General features: G+C 35.1%; 2 protein-coding genes across 2 annotated transcripts in view; both read right to left on the bottom strand.

Annotated features, from left to right (window-relative positions):
* Positions 1–25253, bottom strand: part of LOC137396932 (uncharacterized) — a 133941-nt gene that overhangs the window by 27394 nt on the left and 81294 nt on the right. The window lies entirely within an intron of this gene.
* Positions 1–25253, bottom strand: part of LOC137396651 (paramyosin-like) — a 66978-nt gene that overhangs the window by 19450 nt on the left and 22275 nt on the right. The window contains exons 3-4 of the mRNA XM_068082968.1: positions 14381–14515; positions 12729–12937 (exon numbers count right to left, since the gene is read on the bottom strand). Of these exons, the coding sequence (XP_067939069.1) occupies positions 12729–12937; positions 14381–14515 (344 nt within the window). The remainder of the gene's footprint in view (positions 1–12728; positions 12938–14380; positions 14516–25253) is intronic.

The raw sequence follows: 25253 nt of genomic DNA, 5'->3' as shown, positions 1-25253 counted from the left end.
TCCTCGGAGCCACTCGATTCACCTTTGACAATCTCTGCTTGGGCTTCGAAACCCTCATGCTCGGTGCATGGCAGTATGGCTGCAGCGGAATGTCACCACTTTGCGTAGATTTATCTCCTCTCGATTAGTTTCACCAGCTTGTCTCAACTTTAAATACTCAGTTCCTTTTCGTTTTACTCAACTCGTTGTCATTATTAGTTTGAGTTCATAATCTCGTGGCTCCCAAGACAAAGTGAAGAGGGTGATTGGGGTTCGACTCCCTACTTTGGGCGGGTTACGGTAACATCATCCTGCATTAATCTAATTCAATTACTTTAATGCGAAGGGTTAGACCATAACACAAGTTGTTTTTTGTTGTGCTTTAACTTAAAAAAGCCTTTTACTAAAGATTTCCGTGGAGAGGAACATTACAATGAGTCTATAGACTAATTTTTTACACCCTCCTCATGGAGGGTATAATTCTACATGAAATGTTAGAAAGATGTCCTTTCCTGTTGCTTAAGCTGAGAGCCAGAGTACTACGCCATTTGAATTCTTTTTGTACACCAAACAATGATCGACATGATGAATGTGTTTTGCACATTCATCCTGCCAATTCAATACATGTTCATATATTGTATATGTACATTACATGAATTCATAATGAATTCTGTAATGTATGAAATTACTATAAAAATGTATTTTTTATAGTAAATCGTGTTAACACACACCTATCAATTCTTTACAAATACTGCATATAAATTTAACTCGAGTAGACTATGGTGATTGGTGATGGCAACCATGGTGATTTGACAGCCATTTATGCGCAACAAAGCAAAATCTGTTTTTGAAGTGAAAACCACATTTTCTCGAGTTATAAAGCAAAACACAAGCGTATGTATTTTTGAAGTTGTTAGTCTTATACATACCAACACATGTCAATAACTGTGTTTATTGAGCTATGAGAAATTAATTCTCTTGATAGAGAGATGAGTTAAACTTTGTCGTAATGTCTTTAGTACAATTCTGGGTGGTGATAGTGACATATTGGTCAGTATTAATATAGCAATATTGACATTGGTCCCATTCGCTACCTGGGACTTGTTATTTAAATGGCGTGTACAATGCTACATACGTGTAGGCCTACATTGTGAAATGGTAGCGTACAGCCTGCTACACGGTGTTGGCTTTTCATCATTTACAGTTTTAGACTAATTGTACTGCTCAAAGGATGAAATTTTTAATGTTATGTTACTTATTTTTATCACAATTAGCCACTTCAAACAAAACAGGTTTAACTCATGACTCAACCTTTCGATCAATCAACCTTGCCTGCAACACAAAGTAATAAAACCACTACATAATATATATACCAAAGACATGTATCTTTGTTATACTATTACTACTACTATGTATATATTAGCGATACATTGGGGGAAACAACCTTTTGACCTTGGACATTTTGAAAATTCATGGTTGACAGGGAAACAACCTTTTGTGGTGAATGTACTCCCATCAACTTACTTAATTTGCTCTGAGACCTTCATTACAGCCTAGCAGGTATCTGGTAGTTGAAGGTATCTGGTAGTTGAAGGTATCTGGTAGTTGAAGGTATCTGGTAGTTGAAGGTATCTGGTAGTTGAAGGTATCTGGTAGTTGAAGGTATCTGGTAGTTGAAGGTATCTGGTAGTTGAAGGTATCTGGTAGTTGAAGGTATCTGGTAGTTGAAGGTATCTGGTAGTTGAAGGTATCTGGTAGTTGAAGGTATCTGATAGTTGAAGGTATCTGGTAGTTGAAGGTATCTGGTAGTTGAAGGTATCTGGTAGTTGAAGGTATCTGGTAGTTGAAGGTATCTGGTAGTTGAAGGTATCTGGTAGTTGAAGGTATCTGGTAGTTGAAGGCATCTGGTAGTTGAAGGTATCTGGTAGTTGAAGGTATCTGGTAGTTGAAGGTATCTGGTAGTCGAAGGTGGCAAAAACTTTACCAAAGCCAGAGACTCTGAATGCATGCCGCCGTTGACCACAAAACGACCAATTCTGGCCCTCTAAACAGAGCAAGTCCATCACAACCCATGCAGAGAATGAAAGAAGCCACTATCAAACAAAGAAACAACCTTAATTACCTAAAAGCCTATTACGCAAGCAACGTATCTGATCAACTCACCTCAGCGCAAGGTGAGAGCAACCATCACAAACAAGGAAACAGCCAGTTAGCGTGTGCAGAAATTAACCACAAATGTAATAATTACATATTTATCACATAATAGGCTTCAATATATCTAAGATGAATTTAAACTGTGACATACTAAAGTGTCTGCTCATTTTAACAAGCTCTGAATGAAAGAGAAGACAACTCAATATAAAAATACCCACATGTTTCCATCACAGAAAAGCTTATAGGGTATCTTCAAGATACTATCTTGCAGTCATATTTGCCGGGAGACCTTCACTAACTAGTGTTCAATGAAGAAGTGTTGAATTATGGATGAGATATAGGACATTATTGATCTATCCATACTGCAGTGTTGTGACACGGTCACAATTCTTACCTAAAGTTTATTTAGGTAGTTGTCAGGTCTGATGATACGAGATTACGATGATTGATACGAGTCTATGACGCATGCGTATTGTTAACATTGTAACAGTGTTAGCAATATTACAATAAGGTCAACAGCAAGTGTGACTAACTGATACATGTTCTGTGTTTCGTAAAGTACTATTGCTATTTCAGTATTATAGAAGAGAGTGTTTTATGGAACCTTGTTTTAGATAACTAATCTATAGTTCCTAGCACACATTATACCCATAGCATAGTTGCGGATTCTTCTTATTGATCATATATATCAAATTAATTTAAATATTATTTAAGCTGCAAAAATTTTCTTTTGCTAGATTGCATGTATGATACCAGTCTAATCTTTTAACCTTCCAGTACAAATATACATCTACATCTGTATATATATAAATTTCAGTGTTTGTCTTTTGTTTGTCCCTGTGTCCAGTACCACATAAAATCTAACGAAGAAAACTCTGTACATCACTGGATTTGATCTCGAGATCTCGAGATCTAGGAGCGGCATACTTAACCATTAAGCTACACGGAATGCAACGGATCCATTGGGCAAACAGTCATTGCATTGGTTAAAATACTCACGCGTAACGATTGTGAAGCTGGCCCAATAAACAGGTATTGTTTTTGTAAAGATTTTAGTAAAGATTTTAGTACAGATCTAGCTTTCCAGATAAATTACTCCAATTCATTAGATAATTATTCTATTAGCAGGCATTTGACTAGTGAACAACAGTATAGACAGCGTAAAAAGTGTGCTCTTAGAAAAATGCTTAGTTTTGACAAGAACGTAAAATAAATGTTAAACCTTGAATTTTCTAAAATTGTTGTGTCACACCTCCAAGTTTATAATTATTACTTTTACAGTATGATGTGGTGATTTACATCAACTTATGAATACAATTGTAAATTAAAATAATTAATGGGAACACTGGCTACTCAAATACAATAATAGAGTGATAGAAATTTCAAACATTTTCACTGCTACCTTCCTAATCTCATAAATCAACATTTTAAAAGCATTTTCCAGCACTAATTGTGAATTATGTTCAACTTTTAAATATGACCAATTAGAGTCTGTGTTGATATCGGCTGTTGCATTCAAGTTGATGTTTCACAGGTCTCTATTCTGTCAGCCTCTTTGCAATTACAGACATTCATAATCACACTTTCACTTGATCCGAGGGTTTGAATCTTGATCATGTTTTATTGATTTCAACCTTGAAACATCCTGGCAGTCAGATCACATCAAACATCAAAAACACTTGCAAATCATATAAAATATCGATACTTTCTGATAAAATCTACAAAAGTTTTGTGTAGGTTCATTATAAAGGCTTCCATGTTAGACATATGGAAGACGGCCTACCTCTGACAGCTAGCAGCGCTAGTAGTATGTAGAGAGCAGATCTACACAAAAAAGTGACGGATCCAGCGGGGGATAGAAAAAGGGGGTTGCGAATTAAATTGGCTAGGGGTGTAGATTGAATTGCGTGGAGTTGAATGAGATGTTGGGGTTTGGGGGGAAATTGTGGTGTAGAGTAGGGGGTTGAATTCGAGGGGGTATGGATCCACTCCTGGCGTAATCGGCGGATTATCTGTGGATGAGTCATCCGATTAGTGGGGGTATGAGTCATCCGATTAAACGTGGATTATCGCGGGATTAGTCGGGGAAATCGTTGCGGATTAGTCGGCCGAATCGTCGCGGATTATCGGTGGATTAGTGGGGGTGAATATCTGGGACATCGAGGGCTGGTTGGTTTTCCGGAGTGGATCTCGCGGATTATCGAGGAGAGCGAGAGATTACCGGATGAGTGAGGGGGTTAATATCTGGGACACTGAGGGGTTGATTTTCTGGAGATTGTTATATATTTGAAACATTGAATATATATGAGAAAGTGTTTATGTACAAAGTTATTTTTTTGAAGATTTGATGTTTTTGTAATGTTGAAGCTCTTGAATGGTTAAGAATTTTAAGGATTTTTTTTTCGGTTTTTTTTTGTATATATGTAAGATTGAAATTTGTTGGAGAAATTAATATGTTGAATGAAAGATCAGTTTTATTACAAAATTATTCACTTTAAAAGATATATTTATATGTATTATTCATTATTTCCATCATCATTTCGTTTCAATAAAAATAAAATAGTTTATGTTTAACTTGAAATATATGAAAATGTTCAAGTAGATAGGTCACAATAAAGATAATATAGTATAAATGAAACATTGAATATATATATAAGAAAATGTTCATGTACAATCTTTAAAACGAAGTTTGTATCGAGTTGTTCATCAATCACTCATCGTCATCGGAAATAGCTATGATAGCAGGATCCTTTTTGCATTGTGCCGAACTCTCGTAAAATCTGCTTGCTTCTTCATGTCCCATGACTACTACATCCTTCCGGGCCGTTTTAGGGGTTGATGGGGAGCTCGGTGGCGGCGGGTTGGCGGACGGTTTGCGAGAGCGTTGGCGTTCGTACGTCTTCTCTTTCTTTGCCGTTCCCGAATGAGAATGACGTGTCTGCAATGGAATTATACGTTATTTTTAGAACTCGAATATATATTGAGTGGTAGTATGATATAGGAGATGAGCTACGGAAGGGATGGTATATAAAGTCAGTTGGAGCTCGATAATCTCGATAGGGTTTACAGACTGATTAGATAATTCGGTTAAAGTAAGAACCTCTTATTATTCACTTCGATTGTAAACTTCATAAATTCTGAAATTATCCACCACTGTTATGGATCCACCACTTTTTAAAAGAAAATACATTTGTATTATGTTATTGGAGCTTCCGAGGACTCAACTTCACGTACTATGAAATTCAACAATATTTCTGAAAGATTATCCCAATAGGACATACAGACAGACTATGACAAAATAGGACTTATAGTAAAACTAAAACATTCAGACAAATTAGTTCATTCAGTTCAACTAAGGAAATAAATACATGTAATACTTACTGAAGAAGCAAATTCTTCCATCCTTTTCCGAGTATGTTTAGGGATATATCCATTTTGCTGGTGAGATATGGGAATCTACAATAGCATTGATTACAGTCAGACTACAATATACATTCAAACCAACTCATTCAATTAACTCCGAAGAACCAAATTCATCTGTTTTAATCTGAGTAGGGATATAACATACACTTTGCTAAGATATTGGAGTTTGCAATTGCAATGAATACAATCAGCCTAGAACACATAGTTACTACTCAGAAGAGAAGATTCATTGTAACATTCCTACATAACATCTAGATTGAATTTGTAGTACTTACTGTAAACCGTAATCTTTCGTTGAGATCTTGATAGAACTTTTCACGTAAGAGAAATCGACAAGCTTTTCGCTTCCGGTCGCTTATTTCCATTCCATGAGAGCAGTAACCCCATCGCTTCACACATTTATCTGCACATTGTAATCGTTCTTGAAATATCCTTTTTCTGTTGTCTCTGGTACTCATTGTGAAGTTATGAACTGAATTGAAAAGGCATATTCACTCGAAGGTTTTATAACAAGTAGAAGTGTTGTCGTGGTTCATTAATTTTGTGACCTAATGATATATATAAACAGATTTCGCGAAATTCAATTTCGCGAAATTCACTTTCGCGAAATTCAATTTCGCGAAAGTTGACTATATAATATATATAATGTGTAATTTTTGCGAAATTCACTTTCGCGAAATTCAATTTCGCGAAAATCAATTTCGCGAAAGTTGACTATATAATATATATATAATGTGTAATTTCGCGAAATTCACTTTCGCGAAATTCAATTTCGCGAAATTCAATTTCGCGAAAGTTGACTATATAATATATATATAATGTGTAATTTCGCGAAATTCACTTTCGCGAAATTCAATTTCGCGAAAGTTGACTATATAATATATATAATGTGTAATTTTTGCGAAATTCACTTTCGCGAAATTCAATTTCGCGAAATTCAATTTCGCGAAAGTTGACTATATAATATATATATAATGTGTAATTTCGCGAAATTCACTTTCGCGAAATTCAATTTCGCGAAAGTTGACTATATAATATATAAACAATGTGTAATTTCGCGAAAATCCAATTTCGCGAAATTCACTTTCGCGAAATTCAATTTCGCGAAAGTTGACTATATAATGTGTAATTTCGCGAAATTCAATTTCGCGAAATTCACTTTCGCGAAATTCAATTTAGCGAAAGTTGACTATATAATATATATAATGTGTAATTTCGCGAAATCCAATTTCGCGAAATTCACTTTCGCGAAATTCAATTTCGCGAAAGTTGATTATATAATATATATAATGTGTAATTTCGCGAAATTGAATTTCGCGAAATTCAATTTTGCGAAAGTTGACTATATAATATATATATAATGTGTAATTTTGCGAAATTCACTTTTGCGAAATTCAATTTCGCGAAAATCTGTTTACTATTTTCGCTTCATTGATTCTGTTGGATACGCCACTATTCTTCAATACCCTGTATAAGAAGCTTGCTCAGTGTAATTTTCCTTTTCATCACTTAGTCCTGCTCCTGATGCCTACTTATATACAGATTGAGATTTTGGGGCAATCGAGCGTTGATACCATAAGGCTTGTATGCTTCAGCTAGAATTCTGTTAGCCGGCTACTCGCGATTAAGTTCGTTGAGTGTCGCTGTGTTCAGGCTGTCGTGTGGACAAGCGCCTTGGCTTTCGACCTGACTGTTTTCCTAGGCTTGCCTATGGAATTCTCCTGTTTGGTTTGGCTTAACCATTCCATAACAGTCTCTTGCCCAGTAAATAGAGGGATGAGCAAAAAAAAGAAGGCCCAATGGACAGATGGAGGAATTGTACTAAGGTAGGTATAGGTAAGTATTCGTTTTGAAGAGAATATAAAGAAAATGAATATATGTATTGTTTTGAATAAATGTAGTATGTATCATTTATTCTCTCAAAGATTGATGAATGATAACAGGGTTCTCTTTACCAAAAGTATTTTGTCATGATTTTATCGAAAGATTGTGTGTTATATATCACTTCACAGTCTTTTCCATATTTTGAAGATATCAGTTAGAATGTGATGCGAGTAGATTCTGGTGTTATTTGGATTAGTTGGGGGAATATTTGAATGAGTGAATTTTTTTTGTAATTATTCGAAATATTCAATTCGTTTGTCGTTCAGCTTTTGTCATTGGTTACATCATATAGATAGCAACTGAGAAGTTTTTCAAGTTTTGGATTCCATTTTAAGATTCATCTCTTCTTGATGAACAGGAAAATTACATCAACCCAATGAGATAGATAGGGTAGAGGCGATACGTACATTCTCTGTTATTAACTAATAACGACTCGAGCAGTCCACCGTATTGTTGTAGTCAAAACGTAAACAAAAGCACGTGCTCTACCATTGTTGATGTATAGGATGCAGCTAATGATTGGATCAGCAAGCGTACGCACCTACTTCTGTTTACGTAATGGCTTTGCCTTTACAACCATAACTGAACTCTCGTCCTACCTCAAGTCACGTGATGTCGCCTATAGTCTGTCTATCTTATTGCGCAAACCTACCTTCATTTTATGAATGGTGAATCATAATCTGTAACTTCGACTTATAACTGAATAGAGCATTTGCAAAATCTCGAACACCACTTCAAGATATACTTATTTCAGAATTTTATCAATTGGATTTGTTATCAGCTCTGACTCATTTAGTCTCCCAAGTAGTTCAGTGTCAGTGCATGGAACTAGCAAGTCTACTAGTTTAATCTAATTAAAGGATCTATGGGTGCTTTACCACTTCATGGAATAATTCTCAATATTCTGATTACTCATGATGATCCCTCACAGTGCATGGAACTAGCAAGTCTACTAGTTTAATCTAATTAAATGATCCATGGGTGCTTTACCACTTCATGGAATAATTCTCAATATTCTGATTACTCATGATGATCCCTCACAGTGCATGGAACTAGCAAGTCTACTAGTTTAATCTAATTAAATGATCCATGGGTGCTTTACCACTTCATGGAATAATTCTCAATATACTGATTACTCATGATGATCTCTCACAGTGCATGGAACTAGCAACTCTACTAGTTTAATCTAATAAAAGGATCTATGGGTGCTTTACTACTTCATGGAATAATTCTCAATATACTGATTACTCATGATGATCTTTCGCAGTGCATGGAACTAGCAAGTCTACTAGTTTAATCTAATTAAAGGATCTATTGGTGCTTTACCACTTCATGGAATAATTCTCAATATACTGATTACTCATGATGATCTTTCGCAGTGCATGGAACTAGCAAGTCTACTAGTTTAATCTAATTAAAGGATCTATTGGTGCTTTACCACTTCATGGAATAATTCTCAATATACTGATTACTCATGATGATCCCTCACAGTGCATGGAACTAGCAAGTCTACTAGTTTAATCTATTTAAAGGATCCATGGGTGCTTTACCACTTCATGGAATAATTCTCAATATACTGATTACTCATGATGATCTCTCACAGTGCATGGAACTAGCAAGTCTACTAGTTTAATCTTATTAAAGGATCTATGGGTGCTTTACCACTCCATGGAATAACTCTCAATATACTGATTACTCATGATGATCTCTCACAGTGCATGGAACTAGCAAGTCTACTAGTTTAATCTAATTAAAGGATACATGGGTGCTTTACACCTTCATGGAATAATTCTCAATATACTGATTACTCATGATGATCTCTCACAGTGCATGGAACTAGCAAGTGTACTAGTTTAATCTAATTAAAGGATCTATGGGTGCTTTACCATTTCCTGGAATAATTCTCAATATACTGATTACTCATGATGATCTCTCACAGTGCATGGAACTAGCAAGTGTACTAGTTTAATCTAACTAAAGGATACATGGGTGCTTTACACCTTCATGGAATAATTCTCAATATACTGATTACTCATGATGATCTCTCACGGTGCATGGAACTAGCAAGTCTACTAGTTTAATCTAATTAAAGGATCCATGGGTGCTTTACCACTTCATGGAATAATTCTCAATATACTGATTACTCATGATGATCTCTCACGGTGCATGGAACTAGCAAGTCTACTAGTTTAATCCAATTAAAGGATCTATGGTGTTTTACCACTTCATGGAATAATTCTCAATATAATGATTACTCATGATGATCCCTCACATGGCATGGAACTAGCAAGTCTATTAGTTTAATCCAATTAAAGGATCCATGGGTGCTTTACCACTTCATGGAATAATTCTCAATATACTGATTACTCATGATGATCTTTCACAGTGCTTGAAACTAGCAAGTCTACTAGTTTAATCTAATTAAAGGATCTATGGGTGCTTTACCACTTCATGGAATAATTCTCAATATACTGATTACTCATGATGATCTCTCACGGTGCATGGAACTAGCAAGTCTACTAGTTTAATCTAATTAAAGGATCCATGGGTGCTTTACCACTTCATGGAATAATTCTCAATATACTGATTACTCATGATGATCTCTCACAGTGCATGGAACTAGCAAGTCTACTAGTTTAATCTAATTAGAGGATCCATGGGTGCTTTACCAATTCATGGAATAACTCTCAATATACTGATTACTCATGATGATCTCTCACAGTGCATGGAACTAGCAAGTCTACTAGTTTAATCCAATTAAAGGATATATGGGTGCTTTACCACTTCATGGAATAGTTCTCAATATACTGATTACTCATGATGATCTCTCATGGTGCATGGAACTAGCAAGTCTACTAGTTTAATCTATTTAAAGGATCCATGGGTGCTTTACAACTTCCTGGAATAACTCTCAATATACTGATTACTCATGATGATCTCTCACAGTGCATGGAACTAGCAAGTGTACTAGTTTAATCTAATTAAAGTATCCATGGTTGCTTTACCACTTCATGGAGTTATTCTCAATATACTGATTACTCATGATGATCTTTCGCAGTGCATGGAACTAGCAACTCTACTAGTTTAATCTAATTAAAGGATCTATGGGTGCTTTAGTACTTCATGGAATAATTCTCAATATACTGATTACTCATGATGATCTCTCACAGTGCATGGAACTAGCAAGTCTACTAGTTTAATCTAATTAAAGGATCCATTGGTGCTTTACCACTTCATGGAATAATTCTCAATATACTGATTACTCATGATGATCCCTCACAGTGCATGGAACTAGCAAGTCTACTAGTTTAATCTAATTAAAGGATCTATGGATCCTTACCACTTCATGGAATAATTCTCAATATACTGATTACTCATGATGATCTCTCACAGTGCATGGTACTAGCAAGTCTACTAGTTTAATTTAATTAAAGGATCTATTGGTGCTTTACCACTTCATGGAATAATTCTCAATATACTGATTACTCATGATGATCCCTCACAGTGCATGGAACTAGCAAGTCTACTAGTTTAATCTAATTAAAGGATCCATGGGTGCTTTACCACTTCATGGAATAATTCTCAATATACTGATTACTCATGATGATCCCTCACAGTGCATGGAACTAGCAAGTGTACTAGTTTAATCTAATTAAAGGATCTATGGGTGCTTTACCACTTCATGGAATAATTCTCAATATACTGATTACTCATGATGATCTCTCACAGTGCATGGAACTAGCAAGTCTACTAGTTTAATCTAATTAAAGGATCCTTGGGTGCTTTACCACTTCATGGAATAATTCTCAATATACTGATTACTCATGATGATCTCTCACGGTGAATGGAACTAGCAAGTCTACTAGTTTAATCCAATTAAAGGATCCATGGGTGCTTTACCACTTCATGGAATAGTTCTCAATATACTGATTACTCATGATGATCTCTCACGGTGCATGGAACTAGCAAGTCTACTAGTTTAATCCAATTGAAGGATCCATGGGTGCTTTACCACTTCATGGAATAATTCTCAATATACTGATTACTCATGATGATCTCTCACGGTGCATGGAACTAGCGAGTCTACTAGTTTAATCTAATTAAAAGATCTATGGGTGCTTTACCACTTCATGGAATAATTCTCAATATACTGATTACCCATGATGATCTCTCACGGTGCATGGAACTAGCAAGTCTACTAGTTTAATCTAATTAAAGGATCCATGGGTGCTTTACCACTTCATGGAATAGTTCTCAATATACTGATTACTCATGATGATCTCTCACGGTGCATGGAACTAGCAAGTCTACTAGTTTAATCTAATTAATGAATCCATGGGTTCTTTACCATTTCATTGAATAGTTCTCAATATACTGATTACTCATGATGATCTCTCACAGTGCATGGAACTAGCAAGTGTACTAGTTTAATCTAATTAAAAGATCTATGGGTGCTTTACTACTTCATGGAATAATTCTCAATGTACTGATTACTCATGATGATCTCTCACAGTGCATGGAACTTGCAAGTCTACTAGTTTAATCTAATTAAAGGATCTATGGGTGCTTTACCACTTCATGGAATAATTCTCAATTTTAAAGTGAATAATTTTGTAATAAAACTGATCTTTCATTCAACATATTAATTTCTCCAACAAATTTCAATCTTACATATATACAAAAAAAAACCGAAAATAAAATCCTTAAAATTCTTAACCATTCAAGAGCTTCAACATTACAAAAACATCAAATCTTCAAAAAAATAACTTTGTACATAAACACTTTCTCATATATATTCAATGTTTCAAATATATAACAATCTCCAGAAATTCAACCCCTCGGTGTCCCAGATATTAACCCCCTCACTCATCCGGTAATCTCTCGCTCTCCTCGATAATCCGCGAGATCCACTCCGGAAAACCAACCAGCCCTCGATGTCCCAGATATTCACCCCCACTAATCCACCGATAATCCGCGACGATTCGGCCGACTAATCCGCAACGATTCCCCCGACTAATCCCGCGATAATTCACGTTTAATTGGATGACTCATACCCCCACTAATCGGATGACTCATCCACAGATAATCCGCCGATTACGCCAGGAGCAGATCCATACCCCCTCGAATTCAACCCCCTACTCTACACCACAATTTCCCCCCAAACCCCAACATCTCATTCAACTCCACGCAATTCAATCTACACCCCTAGCCAATTTAATTCGCAACCCCCTTTTTCTATCCCCCCGCTGGATCCGTCACTTTTTTGTGTAGATCTGCTCTCTACATACTACTAGCGCTGCTTCAAACTTCTTTGTATCTTGATCACTCAGGCGAAGTTTGGTCTGAAAAATTTGAATGTTGGGACTTGTTGACAGCGCTGACGCAATCCTATCCAAATCCTGTGGTTTGTGAACAACTGAGCTGAAGAAGGAGGGTACAAGCCAATTAGCCTGTTGTTTTACAAATTTTAGGAGGTCTTCGGCGGGCACCCTTTGATCTGGAAAAGACAATTTTGGTTTCTTAAGTTTAAATGGCTAAATCTCAATTTTAGAAAAAATTAAAAAGCTTTTAAAAACACTTATTGCTACTTACGGATGCCTAAATGAAAAATGACAAAATATAAAAGTTATATTAAGAGTTACATATATTGGATGAATTAAGTGGTAAATTAGGATGAATTAATCTCATTTTGTAGTCGCAGTGGCATAACCAAACTTGATTTGACACATCTAGTTACAGTCAAACCTCTACATACAAAGTTACATTCAAACCTCTACATACAAAGTTACAGTCAAACCTCTACATACAAAGTTACAGTCAAACCTCTACATACAAAGTTACAGTCAAACCTTCACATATATAAAATTACAGTCACTCATGTACATACAAAGTTACAGTCAAGCCTCTACATACAAAGTTACAGTCAAGCCTCTACATACAAAGTTACAGTCAAACCTCCACATACAAAGTTACAGTCAAACCTGTACATACAAAGTTACAGTAAAACCTCTACATACAAAGTTACAGTAAAACCTCTACATACAAAGTTACAGTCAAACCTCTACATACAAAGTTACAGTCAAACCTCTACATATATAAAATTACAGTCAAACCTCTACATATATAAAATTACAGTCACTCCTGTGCATACAAAGTTACAGTAAAACCTCTACATATGAAGTTACAGTCAAACCTCTACATATAAAGTTACAGTCAAACCTCTACATACAAAGTTACAGTCAAACCTCTACATACAAAGTTACAGTCAAACCTCCACATATATAAAATTACAGTCACTCCTGTTTGACAATGTTAGTTTGATGTGAGATCTTCTTCGTGTTAAACTATTGTTTGCTAGATTAAATACCCCTAAGAATATTCTGTACCAAGTTTAATTTGTTCCACCATAGTAGGAACCCAGGATCACCTTTGCTGGTAATAACACAAACTTCAAAGAATGCATCATCTATGCAGACTACCTGATAAATAAAGGAAAGCCCATCTAGTGAATACTTTCAGGCTATGCAGATTAACTGATAAATATAATGGACCCATCTAGCAAATACAGGCTATGCAGACTACCTGATAGATAAAGAAGGACCCATCTAGCAAATACTCACAGGCTGTGCAGAATACCTGATAAATAAAGAAGGACCCATCTAGCAAATACTCACAGGCTATGCAGACTACTTGATAGATAAAGAAGAGTCCATCTAGTGAATACTCTCAGGCTATGCAGACTACCTAATAGATAAAGAAGGACACATCTAGCAAATACTCACAGGCTATGCAGACTACCTGATAGATAAGAAGGACACATCTAGCAAATAATCACAGGCTATGCAGACTAATGATAAATATAATGGACACATCTAGCAAATACTCACAGGCTGTGCAGACTAACTGATAAATATAATGGACACATCTAGCAAATACTCACAGGCTATGCAAACGGCCTGATCCTCGTCCCACATATCTGGGCAGTCAAAGTTACCATCACAGACATGCTTGAGGGATATGCACTTGTCAGTAGTTTTGCATGGAAATGGTTCTGCCTGGGGGCAGTTGTTGAACTCTGAAATCACAAGAAATGCAGATGTATATAGACGGGTTGAATGCAGTGGTGTCAGACATGGTGGGCGGCATGCTGGACATAGTCGTTTATATTGTTAGCATAGGAATCCTTGCCTTACCAAAATTGTTACATTTGTCCTTGTTGCCAAAACAAGCCTCTGATTGGATCAGATTTTCTATGTCAGGGTCTACCTAGTATCCTGAACTGTGGTTGAATTACTCTTGATTTACATCTAGAGTATCAGATGAGTTTCCATAATAAACAAATAAAAAGAAACAGGTTTTTAGCCTAAAATAAACCCTCTACATCTCAAGAAATAATCAGGGTGCAAAAAGATTTGGTTACAAGATATGAAGTTTGACACTTCAGAGCAGGTACTTCAGTGTTTGACATTTGCTTACTGCGGGGAACCACAGAAGGACATGCTTGGTTAAATTTGGTTAGATAAGAGCATGCTGGATGGTGAAGCTTATGGCCACAGGTTCAAATCCTGCATAATGCAATATTTTCCTGGTTGAGGAGCGTGACACACAGCGGATGAACAAACGAACAAACATGCTATATATATAAATTCCAATGTTTATCTGTCTGCCTGCGTGCGTGCCCAGTTATAGAGATAAGTTTTAAGAATGAAAAATCCGCTGTGTTCTAAATTAGAACTCACAACCTCCAGTTCTGTAGTAAGACATTTATCTAATACACTACGCTGCCCAACAGGCTATACTAGGGAATAAATTAAGCACACATACTTATTACCCCTACCAATCTTTCACAGTTGCAGTTAGTGTTATGCGTGATGCCATACCAGAAAAATAATGTGTGCCGATATGAGTGAAAACATGCTGGAACTCGCATGGCCAACAAGACTATTGCAATCAGTATAGATCTGTAGTATTCACTGCGACCGGTGCAAGATGGATTACACAGAAATAAACACGATACATATAAATACACATAACGCAAAAATAAACAAAACAACTTCATTTAAAAGTTATATTGGTAAATATTTCATATGTTGATTAAAAACAAATTATCTGTGTAAAACCTTTTTCGGGCATTCAGCTAGTCTACAATGTATATATATATATTTCTCAAAGTTTGTCGTATGTGTATTTGTAGGATTGATTGTCCAGCTACAGATCTTAAAATCTTGGAATAAAGATTCCATACCGAAGAAGATTCGATCTCGGATCCTGCCATTCATCTGTCTGACACTCTACCCACCAGACTCTACCCCCCTAACCACAACTCTCACCACTTCTCATTGTTTATAAGACAAAACACTTCTCTCATGATATGTAGTTTGAAAGTTAGAATGGCAAATGTTGTTATATGTTAAATAGAAATCAATTTTCTGACCAAAGACTTTTCTATTACCAGAGCAACACCGGGTAGCACAGCTAGTATTAATATATAAAATATTACTTTTAACTATTAACTAATTATTAACAATGGTGATCACGAAACATGATGAAAAAGGCGCATTGGCTGGTTTAACCATTAGACTTTTGAATGCTGGTGCTCTGAAACATCAACCTTTGTGACCCTCTACCAACCATGGAGTTTGATTGGTCGAGAATGATGCATGACTATAGTTGTAGTAAACTGTTGTAATCGCTTAATCTGTTGCGAAAACTTGTTGTGATCTTGTGTGCCCATGAAGTCGGACTTATGTCAGGCCCTAGAGATGAATACTACGCCTAAGGAGGAAGAGGAAGTAAAAGGTCAGTCCAACCTCCGGGCCCCCAACATCCTTTTTGGCCTTAACGACAATCGAATGTAGAAAATTGTGGAATGAATGTGAAGAATTCATGTGCAGCGATGAAAATATTTGATTGAGGCACCAATATCACGTACCTAAAAGCAACATAAAACTTATATCCCATAATAGTGAAATATTGTTTGATACATTATACGCTTCATCTACTAGCAAGACACTGTAGAAATGTGCTCCAAACAGATTTTCCTCAGTTAAAGCTTCTCATTGCCATTTAACCAGTATCGTTGCTATGACGATAGCACCCAGGTAGATAATATAAATTAAGATACAAAACAACTAATTGAGTACTTAGTAATTTTAGCCGGTAAATTAGTACCTAGTGCTACATAGACATTGTGCAGACAACTCCTAGTTTTATAAGCAAAGTTTGGATAGAAACATGGTATGCATGAAATGAGGTCATAAGCATGCTATTTTAGTGCTACAGAGTAAATAGACCTAGCGGTTTAATCTGTGCCAAGTTTAGAAACCCTTGAGAGTTCCTTAGTACTAGACCGTATAGACTATTAGCCGCTACTTTTTTCAGATGTTTTGAGCCATGCGAATTATATAAGGGTGCGGCTATTCTGTACTTTTTCTTTCACCGCTAGGCGCGCAGAATTAGAATCAAAGCTAAAGAAAAGTAACGCAAAGAAGCAGACGTCGATTGTTTATTCATCTAGCCACGGACGTGGCTAGATGAATAAACAATCGATTGTTTATTCAATAGCACACGGACGTTACACAGAAATGAAGTTGAGTAAATAATGTTTATTTTCTATTGCTTCTGTTCCGTTTCAACCAGCAAAGTTGCTGTCGTGTTAAGAAGCGCTGTTATAAGTTCTGTGGCCTATACAAAAAGTGCGGCCTATGTATTGTTTTATTATCAGTTTTTTAAAAACAGAGCAGATGCGGCTATAGGAGAGCAGATAATAGTTCGGAAGATACGGTAATTAGCCAACAAACTGTTTTGTATGAAAACTGCAAAAAAAAAACAAAAAAAACATGCAATAGCTATGTTGAAGGATATAATAAAAGATGTTTACATAATATATAAAATAATTTCATGTTTGATAGTATCAGGTGATGCATATGGTAAGCATAGGTCTGTTCTTGTATGCTGTTCTTGTAGGATTGTTAGAAGCTTTATATTCTGTTTATTAAAGTATAGACTTTGTGCCATCATTTAGTTTTGACCCCAAAGTAATAATAAGGTGTGGAAGGCACCAAAATCTGGCAGGTCGTATACACGGTTACAGAACAAGGACATTGATTTTTTAGGAGTAATCTTCTCATGACACAAGTTTTGACCAATCAAAATGATACAAATAATTGACTAATGTGTACTCTTACGATCAACTAAATATTAAGATAGGCCTACTACTACAAAGCCCTACTAATACCTACTACTAATACTACAAAGCCCGCCAATTTACTTCAGTTACATGTATGTTAAAGAATCATGTTAAATTTGGCCGATATGTTGTCGACGGATATAAACTTAGTTTTACTGGATTTTTGATTGATACTCTAAGATCAACCAATAAAGTAATATGTATAAATATCTAATGAAGTGATATATAATTATATATATCAACTGCCAACTTGACTAGATGAAACACTTTTCATGATTAGCAATGCATTACTATTGTGTCGTATTTATACACAAGCGTTTTAATAGGTTCAATTGTGCCTTGTGACTACTTGGACCATCAGGCAGCAGAAAAACGGAGAGACAGTAGTTATAGTAGGACATGGGAAACTAGGTGAAATCCTCCATCAACTGAGCATCAGTCACATAGGATGTGATATTTCCTTGCTTTGAATATAATAACTGTAGTATATTCTACTCCTTTGAGACCTCCATGTTTGTCTCAGTCAGAAGGATGTCTAGGCATATTTTAGTACCAGGAGGCTTCAAGACTACTATAGGCTGTACTGTGTCAAGAATGTGAGGCGTTTTAATTTTGACAATTGAATATCAATATCAATCAGCGTTCAATATATCTCTACTATGGGGCGCAAAAGCTACAATAGCCATGTGGAAAGTCCCTGTCAGCATTGATACATATTCTCTCTTTTTCATCCACGGCATATTTAATCTATTCGTATATTTTACCATTTAAATTTGATAGGTACTTGTTGATCACTTTTTAAATTGGCAATAAAAATAATTTAAAACAATAAATAAAAATCAATTAAAACAACTAACCTGGACTAGCAAATAAGTACATTACAGTAAACCAAAAATGACCTGTACATACTTGTCAATGACAAGTATGTACAGGTCGTCAGCCTTATGTTGGCTTGGCTTGCTAAAGCAGAATAAAGTCAAAATTAGGACAAACTGACATGCCACTTTGTCACTTACAAAGCATAGGAGGATTAGACTAGACATACAACATACCATATACAGTGGAACCTCGGTTCTCGAACATAATCCCTTCCAGAAGGTTGTTTGAGATCCGAAACAATTTTTCTCATTAGAATTAATGTATGTAAATTTTAATCCGTTCCAAGCCGAGATAACAACTTTGGTAAAGTATTTTTTACTATTTTACACCATACACTGTACTGTATACTACATACGATAAATAAAAACGGGTAGATATAGATCGTGTTTAATTTTAATAAAAGATTTTCTATCTATGATGATGAAAACCAAAAACAAAAAGTAAACATTTTGTATGTTTTGCTCTTAAAGCATCGCAAACATTCTACGTTAAGATCCAATAAAAAAAATTGTAGAAATTGATAACGAAACAGCGAAAAATACAACAGATCAGTTACATCAAAAATCATGTGAAAAAAATAATATAAACAGCAATGGCACGTTTACTTCACATCTTTGAAGGAGAATCCTCCTCCAAAAAGATTTAGGGCAACTCGACTGGAGGAGTTGTCTCTCTAGCAAATCTCTTCAGTAGAGAGACGTCATCTTAGATGGTTCATTCCTTTTGTAAAGAATTTATGAAACGTAACTCGATTCTCCCTTTGTTAACAAATGTTTCCGTGCTGTTTACGGAGCTGTTCCGAACGTTTAATTCTAATGCGCATGCTCCGGTTTGGTCGAGAGCTGAATTCATGTTCGAGATCTGAGACGAACAAATCTCAATTCTTTTGGTCGAAAACCGAATTGGTCGATAACCGATGTTCCACTGTATTTGAATAAAAGAGACATTACTCCATACAGAAACACAGGCCAATCTCAACTTACAATCACCCCAACACTGATCGTTCAACTTACAATGTGAAAGTAGTGCAAACATTTCATTATATTTAACCGATAACATTGGAAGTTAAACCTTGCAGTTTTCTAAGTAGAAGTGAAAAAGTCTGTAATAGTTAAAATTCATAGTATTTGGTCTTAATTTTATTAAATCGACCTGTTTGACTCATCCACATCTTTAAGAATAGAATAATAAAAATATAAATTAAATCAATTACAAATAACAAATAAATTAAATTCAATATTACGTACTCAATGGTAGAATATCACACTTATTCAGGTCTGAACCACTTATGTAGAATAAATAAACATATAACGTATATACATTTTATTTCAGATCTGATCAGACGATACCTACCTTGTCCTACATATAAAGTGCCAGTTCTGTCTGAGCTTTCTACCCTCTTTATCAGGGAAGACGGTATGTGCACAACAAACGGCTCCATTACATTCCAGAGAGAAAATAAAGTCAACAAATATGCGACCAACATTTGTGTGTTTTATTTTGTTTGTCGATCTCGAATAAAATTCTACCGAGGTGTTTCGTAGTCGTGTTACGTTGTTGTCCTCTCGTGTTCCAAAAAGTAACTTAATGAAATGAACTTGTTTAGAAGGAGAGAAGCGGTCACTTGGTTGTAGAGTGTTTCAGTGACATACCACGCTCACCTCTTCTGTTATTAAGTGATATTTATATATTGATCTCAACTGGCTTTCATTAAATTATACTATTGCGATTGTCTCATGGGCTCGGCATCTGAGGATGTCTGATTCACTTGTCTACTATCGAAGCATTAAACCGATAGGTCATTTGCGACAGCGTGACGTAAGGCAGCACGAAGTAGCAATACCAAAGAGTATCAATATTTTGAGATGTTGCTTAGAAATCTGTTTCTTCCGATAGCTTTATGCCCCCTCTATCTATTTTATTTCTACCGATCTGTGGTGATATCACTATTGCTTATATTCTATAAAAAGCCTAGACAGTGTTTCTTATTGGCGGCAATTCTTAGCGGCACCGTTTATTACAGGCAATGTTTTGTAAAGGCAGCGATTTTATAGGCATTGTTTCTTATAGGCAGCATTTTTATGAGCAGCACTTCTTACTGGCAGGTTTCTTATAGGCAGCGTTTCTTATAGGCAGCATTTTTTATAGGCAGCATTTCTTATAGGCAGCATTTTTATAAGCAGTATTTTTTATAGGCAGCATTTCTTATAGGCAGCATTTCTTATAGGCAGCATTTCTTATAGGCAGCGTTTTTTATAAGCAACATTTCTTATAGGCAGCCTTTCTTATAGGCAGCATTTCTTATAGGCAACATTTCTTATAGGCAGCATTTCTTATGAGCAGCGTTTCTTATAGGCAACATTTCTTATAGGCAGCCTTTCTTATAGGCAGCATTTTTATAAGCAGAATTTTTTATAGGCAGCATTTCTTATAGGCAGCGTTTTTTATAGGCAGCATTTCTTATAGGCAGCATTTTCTATAGGCATTGTTTCTTATAGGCAGCACATCATATAGTGTGGCTACATAAATCAAAACTGTGAAGGTGCTTTGATAAATAATTTAGGCACTGCTTAAATTTGCATATATTCTTTTATTTAACAAATAATTATAGCGGAAAGATTTTATGACTTATAGGTTGTAAAAGTTTGACTATTTTTAATTTTTACTAAAACTAAATTTATGTTTGTCTACCCCGTTTTTTGTATGATGCTACAAAACTCAAAATATTGCCTGCTTTTAAATTTTTGAATGAAACAGAAATAGAATTCTATATTTTTGACATAATTTTCACACCTGGTTTATTAAAACATACAAAACCAAGTATCGGTAATTGCCTTTTTAAAATTGTGCTGATCTTCAAAATCTTTGGAGACGCTTTTTTACCATAAAATGATTTGAATTATGGTGACAATATGGCTGAGTAGAAGAGCCTGAAAATAAACAGTGCATGAGGTTTAATAATCTAGGTAACCAGTTTTGTAACAACATTTAAAATATAAAAAATGGAACAGCTATTAGTTCACCTCAAATCTTTGTAGGAGTACATCACTCTGGATTGACAGTGCAGTTGGCTGCCCCACAAATTAATTGTATGTTTAAATTTAGTAACTTTTACGTGAGTTGTGTAGATACAGGAAGTGTAGATACAGGAAGTGTAGATACAGGAAGTGTAGATACAGGAAGTATAGATACAGGAAGCTTTAAATCATTAAAGGTTGAATTGCAACAAAATTCACATTACAGTTATTTGGTATAAAAAGGTTTACCATGTCTTACTCTGCTGTGTTGTAGGTGCCAAATATGTGGAAATATGACTACAAGCTCTTAAAAGCTCAAAAACGAACAGTTAATCGCGGCCATCACAAAACCGCCGTAGATTAGCATCTTTTTCCAAAACGGCTCAAATGGGACATAGTTTTACAAGATGGTTTCTGTTTACACTTTCACGCAACCTCATTCGTCGAAATATTTTCACAAATATACTTCACGCATTCAGTAAAACCATATCTATTGTTCTTACGCGTTTATTCTATCATCATAGTAATGCTGTCACTTTCAGCACTGATATCTTATAACTTACCATAAAAAGCGAACAGCTAATCGCAGCTATCACAAAAGCACCGTAGTTTGGAATCTCTTTATTTGGTTGGCGTACTCCAACAGTTTGGTTATTGTTTTGACACTTGATGTTATCACATGAAATGGAAGGCCAATAAAAGGCTTAATATTAAACGTCTCGTAGCACTAGTTTATGACAAATACTTTGGGCTATACTGGAAAGCCTGTATCAAATATAAATGTTCGCTACTTCACAGTATCGTTTCTGCCTGGTCTAATCATGTAGTTGCAATCTGATCATGTGACCCATACATCCTGCCAAATAGCATGAACAATTTCTGCGGCATTTTTCAACTATCACAGGCGGCCAACAGGCTCGCCGTGTTTGTCAGAAGATAATATGCACACCTTTGGGCTATGGTTAAAAAAATTAAACAAATTTTTACGGTAGGTTTTGAGATATCAGTGCTCAAAGTGAAAGAGTTACAATGATGATGAAATAGACGTGTAAGGACAATAGATATGGTTTTATTGAATGCGTGAAGTATATTTGTGAAAATATTTCGACGAATGAGGTTGCGTGAAAGTGTAAACAGACGCCATCATGTTCAACTACGTCCCATTTGAGCCAGTTTGGAAAGGGATTCTTATCTACAGCAGTTTTGTGATGGCAGCGATTGTCTGTTCGTTTTTGAGCTTTTAAGAGCTTGTAACCACATTTTCACATATTTTGCACCTCCAAGACAGCAGAGTCAGACACAGTGAATCTTTTGATATCAAAAAACTGTAATGTGAATTTTGTTGCAAGTCAACCTTTGAGAGTGTTAGAAAAAAGATAGCACAGCACTGGAATATACTCTGTGTTATAATGTGGAGTTTCCCCCAGGTGGTTTATCGTATGAATGTTGACAGATATAATTGAAAAGTTGACTCGCAACAAAATTCACATTACAGTTATTTGGTATTAAAAGATTCACCATGTCTTACTCTGTTGTGTTGTAGGTGCCAAATATGTGGAAATGTGATTACAAGCTCTTAAAAGCTCAAAAACGAACAGTTATGCTATCGATGAATATGATCCCATATGATGCAAGTTTATTAATGGAAAATCTATTGTAATCTTCTAGCAACTTATTGACGAGTACTTTATAAATGAATATTGAGATTCGATGATCTTAACTTCACTCGTTTTAAATTTTATTTTTAATGATTTCTAATTTTTAGAAACATGATGAGAAGGGGCTCATGTTAAACGATTTGCCTCGACCAAAAGTTCGATTGTAACCTTTTTATTGTCGGCTGATGTTCAAAAAATTATGAAGAAATTGTCTCCTATTTTAGAGAATGTAGATAATACGTAACCAAAACCATAAACATACAACGACCTGCCGTATGTTGTAGCAAACTTTGTATGTTTTTCAAATTCACTTCAGAGCTAAGAAAAAATAAATGTTTCAAACAACTAGATATAAAATTAAAACCAATATATGTATATATAATGCATATATATGCGTTATATAAAATCTGTAAATACATGTAACAAAACAAATATAAAAACTTAAATTGTGTTGAAAAACTAAATTAACAAAGCAATTATCAGTAAAAGAAGTTTTTAATGTTACTTATTAACATCCAAACAGAGATGTAGAGGTTTGATAATAAAAACGTACTTATTATAACTTACTATAACTTACTATAACTCACTATAACTTACTATAACTCACTATTACTTGATATAACTTACTATTACTTACTCTAACTTACTATAACTCACTATTACTTGATATAATTTACTATTACTTACTCTAACTTACTATAACTTACTATTACTTGATATAACTTACTATTACTTACTATTACTTACTCTAACTTACTATGACTTACTATAACTTACTCTAACTTACTATAACTCACTATTACTTGATATAACTTACTATTACTTACTATTACTTACTCTAACTTACTATGACTTACTATAACTTACTCTAACTTACTATAACTCACTATTACTTGATATAACTTACTATTACTTACTCTAACTTACTATAACTTACTATTACTTACTCTAACTTACTATGACTTACTATGACTTACTATTACTTACTATGACTTACTATTACTTACCATAACTTACTATAACTTACTCTAACTTACTATTACTTACTATAACTCACACTAGATAACAATTTAAATCTTTAATTAATTTCAAGTCGTAATTTTTATTCCTACCAGCTTTTTTTTTGGCTTTTATAAAAAAAATCTTTTCATAAACAATTCTCAAGCCTCCAAAAATTTTAAATCATATTTTAAAATTTAGTTGTTAAAAAGTCTAGAAAAATATTTTATATAATTTTTAGAAGTATCAGTAATCACAGGTCATATTAAGTCTATGTTTGACTGTATGTGCGAGCTATTATAAGCAAAAAATCTATTGGCTTGGTTTTTATATAGCTGATAGGTTACTTATCCCAGAGGAGTTCAACTACATCATAGCCTGCTGTCAGGTGTAAAGAGCGGTCTCTCTGACGTAATATGGTGGGGTGACCTTAGAGGGTGTTAAAAGAAGCTGGTTTTGCTGTCAATGCTGACTGCTCCATTCTACCTACATACACACGTCTGTGAAAAAGGTTCATAAACTAATGTAGAGACTGTAATCTTTGTTTAGGATCGATACTTGTTGATTTGAAGCCATCCGTGTTCAGATATATTTAAAAATAAATTATTTTTTACTTTAGGCAACGATTCATCAAAACCAGATAAGTCAATTTTGTATTTTGCTTAAACACAAAAACAGACACAATGACATTCACCCTTAAACTGGATGCCTTCAGCCAGTTCAAGGTTGCACGCCATTATTACGCCTGAAAACCAATTTAAGATGTCGACTTTTTGTTGAAATTCTAATATTGAAAGCAATTCCAAATTGTATTATTCCGGATTTAAATTGCATAATTCCAACTTAAGTTATTCTAGAGTTTGTTTTCAGCAATGCTTGGACAGGTAAATGAAGCTTCTAAAATCATACAGAGTCTGCCTACAGCGAGTGAAGCAGACACAATATTGACATTTGAAGGAGTGCCCACACCCTAGACTACAAGATCTGTCACAAATGCTGTATATTATGCTGTATACAAATGCTGCCCTCTCACTCCGAGGTAATCCCGTATATCTCACATCCCAAATCGGT

This window comes from Watersipora subatra, chromosome 5 (assembly GCF_963576615.1).
Source record: "Watersipora subatra chromosome 5, tzWatSuba1.1, whole genome shotgun sequence".
NCBI lineage: Eukaryota > Metazoa > Bryozoa > Gymnolaemata > Cheilostomatida > Watersiporidae > Watersipora > Watersipora subatra.
This window is presented reverse-complemented; position numbering and strand designations above follow the sequence as displayed.